Source organism: Thermobia domestica, chromosome 15, assembly GCF_964235325.1.
Source record: "Thermobia domestica chromosome 15, izTheDome1.hap1.1, whole genome shotgun sequence".
NCBI classification, from domain to species: domain Eukaryota; kingdom Metazoa; phylum Arthropoda; class Insecta; order Zygentoma; family Lepismatidae; genus Thermobia; species Thermobia domestica.
The window spans coordinates 80323019-80336526 of NC_137468.1; the positions used below are offsets into that span (position 1 = coordinate 80323019).

Sequence of the window (13508 nt, forward strand, 5' to 3'; positions counted from 1 at the left end):
GGGACATATTTGTTCCAGATTTTAACTAGGTAGCCGGTAACTTGTGATTACGCGACCTTTGAAAAACACTTGTCATAACCTAACATCTAAAAACGTATTTTTCTCCTTGCCTACTATTCTTATGGTCCTAAAAAGGACTAATTGCTCAATTTTTGTTTACACATGGTACTGCCAAACTGCTAATCTTATTGCCCAAATTTATCCTTTCAGTTCAATTCATTAATTTCCAGTTATCCATTCACCCTTTTAAAGCATAAAATTTCTACTCTACTCTACTAGTTAATGCCCTTCTAGCTGCGCTTGGCACAGTAATATAGGATTAAAACTTGCCTTTCGTCAAGATGGTCAAACACTACTAGACTAGAGCTGTGGAAAATCGATATCGAAAATTATTCGATATTTCGAATATCGGAAAAAATGTGTCAAATATTTTTAAAAACATCGAAACAGTGAAAAATATCAAAATATGAAATAATAAAATATTGAAATATCGAAAAAAATGTTCATCAAAATATTTTTTAAAAAATCCAAGTATCAAATATTTTTTTAAAAAATATTGGAACAACAAAAAACATTGAATATCTAAAAAAAATTGAATTGAATACGTAAAAGAATTTAGTCTTACCTTGTGAGGTGGAGGCAAATGGTGGATCGGGAATACCCTGTGGAATCATATAGGAGCCCGAACTTGTTGGGTATGACATTGAAAGTCCCATCGTGCCATAACTCCCAGAGCTGCTTGCCAACTGTTTCCGTAGTCTGGCTCTTCGGTTGCTAAACCACACCTGTAATAATAATAATAATAATAATAATAATAATAATAATAATAATAATAATAATAATAATAATAATAATAATAATAATAATAATAATAATAATAATAATAATAAGAAGAAGAAGAAGAAGAAGAAGAAGAAGAAGAAGAATGCGAGTCATGTACTTTTCTGTGTACTTAAGTGTATCGTATAAACTTTATGTATCACTTTCTCAAAAGTTTGGTAATTGGATTTGATACCTTTGTGCTCTCAACGCCTCATTAAAAATGTACGGAATTCCATAAATAAAGATGAAATTATGTTTAAAAGCATTTAATGCCCATTGCTATTTTCATTATATTAACTGATAAGAGCGGTCATATTCCACGTAAACCTCAAGCTTTGATACCGACTGTCGTGGATAACCAATGATGGCGCCCGACTGATAGAAGAAAGAATGATTGAATCATTTTGATTTGATTTTTAGTTTAGCATCCCTTTCAGCAGCGAGGTTATATGAGACACGGACCTACAGCTTAACGTGGAAATCCGAACCACATGAGCTGCAGCCGCGAATCGAACCCGGATCTTCCACCTCTGGTTGAATTACAATTTACAGAAGCTGCTTTTCATACGACATTTCGTAATAACTGAAACTGGATTGGGAAAAATAATAGTAATAAAAGAATATCCTATCAGCCACCCCTCTCCGGTGATCTAGTGGATGGAATGCGTATTTCTGGTACACGAGGTCCCGGGTTCAATTTCCGGTGGGAGAACATTGAACACTACGCTGGTTCAGATTCCACCTTAAACTGGAGGCCTACGCTTCTCACAATCTCGCTGTTGAAAAGAGACAGTAAACTTCAAACAAACAACAACAATTTCCTATCAATTTAATTATGGAGAAATAACAAAATCTGCTGTATTTTTATATCTTTCATCTTTGAGATATATCCTCTGAGAGAGAAGTTTGAATTCAACACTGCAAGATTTCTTGTTCTTTCTGAATTGTATATTATACCTATAACATATTTCAGTGCTTACGATATAAATTAACAACTTTTAGTTTATTTTCTACTATGCTTCAGTTTTTCGTAGTTCCTTGGCGTCGTCTTTAAGGATAAAATCGTGTCCGCAGTTTTATTTTCAGGTCTCTACATTTACCATCTTCTTTCATTTACTAATTTATTACGGGTCTTCTCTACTCTTCGAAGTGATGCCTCCTACTTAATGTTTATTCGTTAGGGGATACTTTGAAACTTCTTTTTCACAGAAATCCTTTCATGCAATGTTTAATTAACCTTAAGCGTTTGCTGAAATACAAGTATTTAATTATCTAAACACATAGTAAACTATTTAATAAACTACGTTTCTTTAAATATTTATTATTAGCCAAACCTTGTTTGAAATATTTAATTGGTTAAAAGTTTCTGAGACAATAAAACATTTTGTGAAAGATTTAATTAGCTGAATGTTTTTGTAAAAAAATTATAATTAGTTAATCATATTGTGAATTATTTAATTACTTAATAATTTTGTGAAATACTTAATTAACTAAACGTTTTGAGAAATATTTAATTAGCTAAGCATGTCTTAAAACATTTCATTACCTAAAAGTTTTGTGAAATATTTAGTTAGCTAAATATTTAGTGAAATATTTAATTATTTATATATTTTGTGATATTTAATTATCTAAACGACTTGTGAAAAATGCTTAACTAAACCTTCTGTGTAACATTTAATTAGCTGATTGTGAAATGTTTAATTAGTTAATCATGTCTTAAAACATTTCATTACCTACAGATTTGTTAAATATCTATAATTAGCTGAAAGTTTTGTTAAACATTCAATTAAACGTTTTGTGAAACATTTAATTAGCTAAACGTTTAGTCAGAAGATTTAATTAGTTAAATGTTTTCTAAGTGAAGGTTTAAATGTTTGTATGTTAGTAAATATTTAAACTTCTGTATGTTAGTGAACATTTTTACGAAATCTTTCCTTCTACGTATATGGTAAAAATGTTTTGAATTCTGAGCAGTAATTCAGGACGGATCAATTTATTTCTTATTTTTTTTCTAAATTAGTAACTTTTATAAGAATTTCAAGAAAGCTGTAAATATTAGTAAATGAAAAAGAAAAAAAAAACAATTTAGCATTAAACCGTTAAAGGCAAAGGAACCCAATTTACCTGTATTCTAGCTTCCGTGAGTTTGGTTCTCTGGGCTAGTTCTTCCCTCGTGTAGATATCGGGATACTGTGTTCGTTCGAAAGCTTTCTCGAGTTCGTCAAGCTGCTGTGCGGTGAAAGTCGTTCTGCTCCGTCTCTGCTTGCGTTTCAGCGGAATGCCCGGCTCTGACTCACAATCCGAGCCTTCACTGTTCTTTCCTGAAACAAAATTTAAAAAAAATAAATAAATAAAAAGCCTTACTAAAACGCTCTGACAAAACGTCTTTTAGGTATAACTTCATTGTACTTATGTGTATCACCTACTACAAATTAATAATCAAATTTGAAAGATGGCATAGCTAATATACTTCCGCACAGTAGCTTCCCATCTCCAACCTTTAATGTGTTTGGTATTCTACATTGAACTGTAATGTTTCTCGTACGTCGATTAGAACCTATAACATGTCACTCCCACACACTTGTTTGCCCAAAATTAAGCCTCTTTTAAATCCATCCTTTTTGCTCCGTATCCTTCTTCATTTTTTAAAAAACTCTTTCGTTGTTCAAATTCACGGTCGATCGCATAATTTACAGAAGCAACAGGAAGAAAATACATATGGATTTAGAAAAGATCTTTGGGAGCCGCGATGGCTCAATGATGAGCAGGGTCCTTGGTTCGACTCCAGCTCCCACCAAGTGGCGCTTTGTAAAGGACGAACATCTTGTACGTGGAATTTCTGGTGATTTTCAAGTTTCTTCCCACTTTTGGCAACCCATCATTTCATTCATTTTCATAATCATTTCTATTCGCTTGAGAGCATAATCATGAGAGGAACTTAAAAAAAAAATCTTAATGGGATTTATTCTTTTACTTTCGTAATGGTTGCAGTTATCTTATGATTTGTCCTTTTTCACTATTATGGAAAAATATGAAGTCATAAAAGGGGATGCCCCAAGCTGCATACTGAAGCAACTTTCCATTCGCATACCAACATTCGCGTAGTGGAACTGAGAGAAATTAGACAATATCTCAAGATAATCAGTCTTGGGATTTCCATCTAAGATCTTCCAATTACGAAGTGAAAACACTAATCGTTCCTTTGTGTCCTCACAGGGCCGTGCCGTGAAAAATCAGAGCCCGGGGCGAGAGTATACGACCGCGCCCCCATACATATATTCCAAGTATTTTTCCCTACCTTTTTCCGCTTTTTCCCGAATTCTTCGCCCCCCTTCGGCGCTCGGGGCCATCGCTTCCCCCCACGGTACGGCCCTGTTCCCTCATTCAGTTTCACGGTAAAATGTTTTCGTTTGCACTCACTTGGGACATCTGAGTATTGGTCGTTTTTTTTGTTGTTGTTGTTGTTTAGCTGCTCTTTCAAAACCGAGGCTATATGAGACATAAGTAAATCAACAGCTTAACTGGGATCCAAACCACATGAACTCAAAAAGAGAATCGAACCTAGATATTCTGCGCCAAAAGCACGTATACTCAGCTAACTAGCCATACAGCCAAGAGTTAAGTCGTTGGATTATTGGTGTTTCAAAGAAATAGAACATAAGCTCAAAAACCCAGTGGCGGTTCAAGAGGAGGAAAACTGGGGGTAGGGGCAGCTCCCAACGTTGCATATTATATGCTGTCTACTGTCCAATTGTCTTTCTTTCCTCTTTTGCCTTCCCACCAGGGGAAAGGGGAAATTCCCTTCACTTTTTTATCCCCCTCACATATTAGACTTTTTATCTGTGGGAATAGTATAAGGGAGGGAACATTGTTTCATAATGAAAGTCTATTTTACATCTATTATTTTTGTACCGAAGTCTAGCGCCCTAAATATCAGGCTACAGAGAAGCTCATCCGTGCATGGAATTTATGGAATTTACAGAGGGAAACTTATAGTTAACTGCCAAATTTACTCTGGATAAAATGACTTGATTGGATTTTACACTACATAAAACGGCATTAAGAGTCCATCCATCTACACACACACACACACACACACACACACACACACACACACACACATACACACACACACACACGCACAAACACACACTTAAAAATCTATAAATACGAATCCATAAATATGACACTGATATATTGGTATAATTCAACACCAATTTAGACCTAAATAGGATGATTTTTAAGAAAAAAAAAACAAAGATTTTCTATTTTTTATTTGTAGGTTGGACTAGAATTTCCTATATTATTTTTATAGTAAGTCAGACAACGATCAGCATTCTGTCGTTTCCGGTATAAGCTACTGGTGGTGTAATTTCGAAATAACACCGCATTGCCTATAAGCAATAAATTAAACTTTTAGACGATGTGATCTCTTTGTTTTCAACGTTGTTGATAGTAAAGACTTCTAAAAGGTTTTTAAAATTAAAAAAAAAATACTGTGTTACATAACCAAAAACAAGAAAATAACTACTTGAAACTTGTTCTAAGAAATTTAAAAAAATCGTTTAAAACTCAACAAAATGCAGTTTCTAACATATACTGTGACTCCTTCCTCCACCCCATGTTTATAGAAGGAGCTTATCATGGTACACTTACGATATTGTGTATCTGATATCTGTGAATTACTTCCATTTTTAATTATAGCTATTTTGGGAAACGGTACTCAAAAGTGCACAATCTGTTGTGAAGAAGAAGAAGAAGAAGAATGTAGAATATATGTTGAGATAGACAGATATTTATATAATGATAGTTACAGTTTCGTGTTGCTATGACAACAGAAAGTTTTTCATGGAGATTTGAGAATAAAAGTAAGTTGTCCTGTATATAATTTTAATGTCTGATAATAGATGGTTCTTGCAAAATATATATATAAAACTAAATGTGCTAATGGTGTGTTATTTATTTTAATCTTCGAAGTGGGTAATATAAAATATAACGAAAATCTCGTTATACACTTCATTTCATGTTCAAGAATCGATAACATTAAATTTCTTGCAAAATAAATATTAATTATACTAAATGTTTCAAGACAATTGAAAATATTAATCTTCACTGTAAAAAAAAGAGGGGGGGCATGAACAACAAAGAAATGAACGATTGATGGACAAATTGGAGTTTTATGTTTATTCTCAGAACCGAGGCTATACGAGAAGAGGGATCTACTGATTAAAGTGAAACTGAGCCACTACTTGGGGTTTGTATATGAGGCAGTGGCATTCAAGCTCATCGCTTCAAAATGCACTCGATTTCTACAATATATCTTAGTACGGTAATCGTTTACTTTTTCATAATATCATGTTGAAGGAGAGTTGAACGAGAAACTCTGCAACCCGTACCTTGCATACGTCACTCACCAGGAATCAAACTTAGGACCACGATAACCAGAACGTGTAAATCACAAGGTCGATACATTTCCATTTTACTTTTTTTCAGAATCATTTTTTTTTTTCGAGTATTTGTCCCTTGTTAATTCATAGCTTTGTGGTTGCAAATAGAATGATAATTATGATACTTATATCTAGAGAGAAGGATAAGTGTTATAAAGTACAATAAGAAAAACAGCTTTTCTATTTAGAATGTAAGCAGACCGCCTTCTTCTTATACTCTGAAAACATTTGAAACGTAGAACACCATAGTAAAGGGAAGTGGTTTTAAAAGAATATATATATATATATATATATATATATATATATATATATATATATATATATATATATATATATATATATATATATATATATATATATATATATATATATATATATTTAAAAAAAGTAAGAACCCTTTTTTTTTCTGTGTGTGTGTGATGCTAAGACCGTCCATCAGAACGAAAGCTGGTGGTCGGATGGCCGCTGCATTCCACACAGTCACGTGAGTGCGAAATAACAGGCTTAAAGCGGCGAGACCGTTTAACACTCAGGCGGGGAGTTGATTAAAAGTCGGTCTTGACTTCATAACATTATTGAAAGGGAGCTCTTGCTTAATGAATGGGTTAAGGGACTTCGAAAAACAGTTTAGTCAAGACGTTAAAAAGAGCTTTTATTTTTGTTGTTGTTGGTGGTGGTGGTTAGTTGCTTGCTTGCTTACAACCAAACATATTAAAATGATTGGTTAGTTGGCAACACAAGATAAAAGGATGAAAACACGGGTGGTTTCATAATACAACTGTATTTTGTAACCGTCTATATTATCCAAACTATTCATTTTTCTCTTTCTTTTCTTTATTTTTTTAAAATCATTTAGCACGCTCACAAAGAATTTGCAAAAAAGGATGATGATAAGCTAATTGTAAAACCTTATCTGAAAAATGAAGAAGTACTTTAATACAAAAAGAAATGCTTTTTTTTTTTTTTATCTATGTAATAATTAGATGTCAGACAACCTCATTTGAAAATAAAAGTGACCTGCGGCGGAACTGACAAAATTACAGGCTTTTAAAACAAATCAAAACAAATAAATATTACAATTTTTGGCTCTATATTGTGGCGTTGGAGGCTGCGGGTGAAGGGCAGGGTAAATTCTCTCTTTCCTTTCCTACCTAGAAAACAATATGAAATATGTAGTATGTTAAACATATATTGATTGATTCGTCAGAACACCTACTTTCGTCACAAAAAAAAAAAAAAAACTACCCTAGTGCAGGGCTAGAAATTGTGGTTGGTTTTTTAAAAAGAAAAAGTAAAAAGAAAAATAGTGAATGTTTGATTTTGTTAGTGTTCAGATCTCCAATCCATGACAAGGAAGCACAATGGCTCGGTGGCAGAGCACTTACCTCTGGTGCGTGGGTCCCTGGTTCGATCCGACCAAGTAAGTTTGTGGTGGACATGATCGTTCTCGTGGGTTTTCTTGGGAAAGACTCTACTCCCGCTTTCTCATTCCACCAATTCTTCCAACATCATTCACTTGCTTTAATTATCGTCTTATTTAGTACAACAGGTATAATCGTGGGACGTTAAACTCAAAGATTTCATTTATTTTTCCAATTCATAACAACTATTGCATATAGTATGTAAAATTACTTCTTTTAAAAAATCATAGTGGTGGCCTATTGTCTTGAAATCAAATTTAGACCAGTTTAAAACTAAGATCTGAACTACATAAACAGTGTTAACGCGGACTTAGCAACCTCGAAATGTGGGCGTCATTTTTCGAACTATACAGTGTTGAATACATAGTGAAAGCCTCTTTTCAATAGCTTAAAATCGACTCATTTTCAATTTTATATTTTGTCATTTACAACAATCACTTTTATAGCACTATATTAAATTTTATACGCTACTTATTGTTTCCAAGTTTCAAAAAATACTTTTGTATGCAATAACTGCGATGCTAATCGCATAATGTGCATTTGTCACTATAGGTCTATTAATATTTCCTCCCTCTTCTAGTAAATTGTGGAGCTTCCCATAACCCGTATTCTTGGCTAAGTCACTGGATATTTCTAAAATTCTTCTATTTCGTATACGTACGTACTACCAACGCCAAATTGTTAACGCGTCCAGACGCGTTACATATTCTCAACGCTTGGTTAGCGCGTCCTCGTTCAGCGTTAAAAACGTTCGTATACAGTTCATCCAATTGGTATCGCAATGACCCGTATTATCCGGTGTTAACGCCGAGCTTTTAGCGTCCGTACAGTCCAGGCCTGATTGAAACCCGAAATGATGGACAATTACAATGAAGCATTATAACGCGTTAAGATTGCGATCGTACAAGGCTGATAACATGTGTTCTTATCCCGCTCAGGGTAAGAATGTTATTTATCGCCCTTTCACCATCAATTTCATCGTCCTAATTATTCATTTCTTATCGTTTTCCTTTAGCCTAAATCGTGGAATGTAAAACCCCAAAATAGAATAAATGATAGGCAAGTTTGCATCTTCGGCACTTACGGATGCTAAATAACATGATAGGAAAAAAAAAACTTACACCTGGTACTGTACCAGGTATTTTAGCATCTTTTCTAATTTTAATTTTTTTTTAATCAAAAAAGAAAGAAAAAGGATATAGAGAAAGAGATCTCATACTGCTTGCCAAAGTGATCTTAGGCAAAGAAACCGCGTCCATTGATATATCAAAGAGTCCTTCCTAAGCATGCAGACACAAAGCGACACATCAAAGAACTTCAAAGAACGGAAATATCTGTTACTTTTACTACTACTACTCTTGTAACTTAGTCTGTGTGTGTGACAAAAAAAAGTAACAAAATTCTACTTGTTGGACTTAAAAAAAAAAAATCAACTAAAGTCCATCATACTTGCAGAGGAATGTTTAATGTTTTCTGCGATCATGAACGTGAAAAAGAAGGTAAAATAAAAAAAAGAAAAAGAAAGAAAATAAGTATGGAAGAATACCAAAGATAGGCTTAGGCTTATGACCGAGAAGAATCTTCCATTGACTTTGCAAATAGACAAGACATTTTGGTGATACAGGAATAGAAGGGGCAGGTCTGAAGCAATTGAGAGGGTCAAAAGGATGTGTCATGGTGAATCAGTACGCCACATTACCTTTCCGTACTTCGATGATCACAGGGAAGCACTTTAAAATAAAATACATCACAAGTCTTCTTGACATATCCTGACAAACTAGCACATACCCATTCTGTAATATATATAAACATATATACGGCACTATGGTAGGCAAATACCAAATATTTCCAAGGACCGTGTATACTGAAATACTTATGCGACCTAACATACAGAATGGTACCTTTGTATGGGTGATCGCACGCTGTATTGTATATTTGCAGTTAAGCTTACAAACCCTTTGCCTTTTATATACCGTTGTGTTTCATTTAAACGTCACGTCTAGTTGTTCCTAATTCCTTCCTTCTCTTCCTCTCTCTCTCTTTGTTTCTCTCTTCCTTTTTTCTCAACTGTTTTCATTTGCTCTGTTTCAGCCTTGGCTGTCGGCAAACTTAAAAAGGCCCCCTTTTCTCAACATGGAAATGTGACACGTGTGTAATGGTAGTCGTATTCCTGGTGCAAATGACCGATTGTTTGCGACGTGATTGTGAGTATATATATACTGTGGCTATGTGTTTATATATTTATGAAGTAAAGTGTAATCCACTTCATGATTGATTGTTTTGGAGTTTTGGAAGTTTACATAATCGTCATGTCATGTTGCTTCTGCCAAGACTCTGACTGACATATGAAAAGTTCGAACGGCAGCAATCAGTTTGATAGCATGAATTTTATTTTATCACTATTTTTTTTACATGCGAAAAAAGAAAATTAATCATAGACACTAATTTGTAATTCAATAAATTCTTTTTTTTTTAATTTAATATTTATGTACGTCATACCAGGAAATCAGAGGAAATAGCAGTAGTACTGTATTCACAATAGGTGCCTGAACTCGATGAAGTTGCATCCAGGAGATCGTAAGTCTCGTTCACTTGACCTCAACATTACAAAGTGAGCGTGAGGTCGAGTTCCAAATCATGACGAGAGTGTGAGGTTGAGTAAACTAAGATATTGAAATAATGATGTGAAGGTGAGGTTGATTGAGCGTGATGTCAATTTAGTGATGTGATGTCAAGGGCGCACCCACGCGCGGGATCCAACAGTTCCGGATTACAAAAAAAAACGTAACTCGACATACTTTCTTAATAAAACTGCAGTTGCTAAAGAGAGAAATTAATGATCTTTTTTCCTGAGTGTACAGATAGCAGAACTTAATTATTTATATAGTCTTTTCGGATATAGAATAACAGCGGTTCAATGTTATATAGACGTATATTTCGTAGTATTGGACTCCCACAAACTCTGAAGCCCTGTCAACAAAAGTTTCTGAGTCCGCGCCTCGATTAAGTGATCTTGAAACTGAAATGATGTTGTTAGCGTGATTGATCTTTGGTTGATGTAAGTGTAACGTTATATAAATGTGTCATGTTAGTGTGAAATTGAGGGGGTGTGGTGGCTCAGTGGTAGAGGTGCTTGGAGTCCCTGGTTCGATCCCAGCTCTCACCGTGTGGATTTTCTGGTGGACAAACACCATGCTCGTGGGTTTTCTCGGGGTTCTCCAGTTTCCTCCCACTTTCTTCATCCCACCATTTCATTCATCTTTCATCATCATCGTCTCCTTTAGCCTAACCGGCATAACCGTGGAACGTAAAGCAAAGATTTAATTTCATTTCATAGTGTGAGGTTGAGTAAGATTAGGCCAAAGTGGGTACCTCTGCTAATAACAAGTAAAAAAAAAAAAAAAAAAACCTTTCGGGGTAGGCTATGTAGGCTCAAGTTCTACTGTATGTGTAAAGGTAAAGACTTTAGACTTCACTCAGGTAGGGAAGTAGTGAACTTTACTTCCAGGTTGTTCCAGGTATCCATTTCAAAGACTGGGTGAGCCTCAGACCCCCGAGAGTCGAAGAGAAAAAACGCCTCCACTGGGGATTGAACCGGGAAATTCCTCAAGTGCGCTTTATAATCTACTACCGACAATTACATTTGTTTAGCTTTCACCGGTGGCCAAGTGGCTAGCCTTTGATGCAGGGGATTTCTCATATTCAACTTCCAGTAGGAAATAGCCTACTTGAAAAATTTGAACGTATTACAGTAGTTTGGATTCGATACTAAACTGTAGATCCACTTTCTTATAGTCTCGGTGCTGAACATAGACGCTGAATTCCAAACCAATTCATATAAACCATATTTTTTTACTTAATTCCCAAATAGCGGAATGCGGGCCATTCCCAAATATTGTGGCTTAGAATAGATACAGGTGATGAGGAATACAAATTATTCATTTCAATAAGAGATATATGAATGTGGACGACATGAAATTTGCTTCACTGCAGTTTAAAGTCCTTTTTTAAGTAGCAAGGCTATGTGAGACGCAACCTGGTGCTTAAAATATTTGTACTCGAATGTCCTAGTTGAGTTTGCATTCAAGTACTTCACAGACAATCGAACGCGAAAGGGACAGAATCTAGAAGTTCACATAGGTACTCACAGGCAAAGGTAACAGCACAAAGCACATCATTGAAATCTTGCGAGGAGCCGAGAATTATTCAATTGAAGTATTTTGAAACCCACTTAGAACTTTTTTTTTTAAATATGTATTTTACGTTAAGTTATTCGAATTTAATACCTTATTTCCCTTTCCAGATTTTACTTCTTTTACAGAAACTTAATGGTAGAGCGCTGACTTCTTGTGCGAAGGGTCCCTGGTTCGATAACAGATCATATAAGATTATGGTGGACAAAATCGTTTCTGAGAGTTTTTCTCGTGGCTCTTCCTGTTCCTCCCATACTCTCATTCCACCTATTCTTTCACAGTCATTCACTGTCATTAATTATCTGTCCCTTTTAGCTTAAAAGCAGGAGTTGAAAATGAGGCGGAACGCAGGAGAACGCGATTCCCTCACTTTCAACAGTGTCCCTCCACTTCCTAAAAAAATACAATGGGCAATAATAGGCACGAGGGACGGCATAACGTCATCCGTCCTCCTACCTTTTCACATCCACTTGTACCCATGTCTAAAGGACAAAAGCATGGAACGTTCAATGACCAAATTTCATTTCAATTTATTTGTACGAATTACACTGTTTTTATTTATTTATTTATTTTACAAGTTTCAAACGTATTTTCTCTTAAGTCTCTTCCTCTGTCATTCCTTCTCACCCCCCCCCCCCCGTTCTTGCGTACACTAACAAATGTAGAATAACTATAAAGGAAAAAGACCGTATAGAAACACAAAGAAATAGGGCGAAAGAGAAGGGAAGAGAGTGTGAAAGCTGAACGGTGGGATGTTCCATAAGGAATACTATGAAATGAAGACACTAACATACAAATGTCATATGTACCTACACACAGATAGATACCTGTCACCTTTTATCCCTTCTCGACTATGTTATCTTTTGGGACTGTCTCCATTTGCTGTCAAACTATGATCTATATTTATATATAACAGTAGAAGTAAAGCGTTGCAGTTCCCAGGTGTATCTCTTCCTTGTAAGATGCGTCACACACACACATATTACTGTATATCTACTTATATATGAATGTTGTATATAAATAACAAGGTATATGGAATTATGTATTGTTGACGTGTTATAAATATTGCATTATTTATAGCAAGCCATAAACGTAGGCGGTGACTTGTAATATTTTTTATTGCTTTTTTTCTTTTCTTACTGATTACACAGACAACATGTTGAAAGTTCGATTTTTTTTTTCCTTATGAAGCTTGAGTTTGTTAGAGATATGTTCTTCGGGAGGTGCTGCTGTCGTTAATATAGTTATTCAAATAATATATTCAAAATATTTTGTTCTTCAAACAATAACTAAATAACTACTTTATTCGTAGAAATAAATTGTTAGAACAATTGTCAATCATGTAGCCCTCCCCACTGGTGTACAGGCTCCGGCGACAATAGCACGGTTTCCCGGTGGGAGAGCCTTTAAAATTTTAATTGTCCTCAATATTTGTATTTTCGTGTCCCTGTCCTTCAGTGGCGTGTCGTGGGGAGGGCGAGCTCGGTAAGGCCCCGGGCGCCGAAGGCATATATATAATGGAAGGAAAAATGTAATAAAAAGTGCTCAAAATAAAGGAAAAGCAGAGTTTATTTCTGGTCTGTCGACCTCACTCATATGTACGGGGGCACCATCCTATCATCTCG

General features: G+C 35.1%; 1 protein-coding gene across 1 annotated transcript in view; it reads right to left on the bottom strand.

Moving 5' to 3' along the window:
• The window catches only part of LOC145671107 (protein gooseberry-neuro-like), a 161962-nt gene that overhangs the window by 39097 nt on the left and 109357 nt on the right, over positions 1-13508 (bottom strand). The window contains exons 4-5 of the mRNA XM_081739888.1: positions 2947-3143; positions 626-785 (exon numbers count right to left, since the gene is read on the bottom strand). Of these exons, the coding sequence (XP_081596014.1) occupies positions 626-785; positions 2947-3143 (357 nt within the window). The remainder of the gene's footprint in view (positions 1-625; positions 786-2946; positions 3144-13508) is intronic.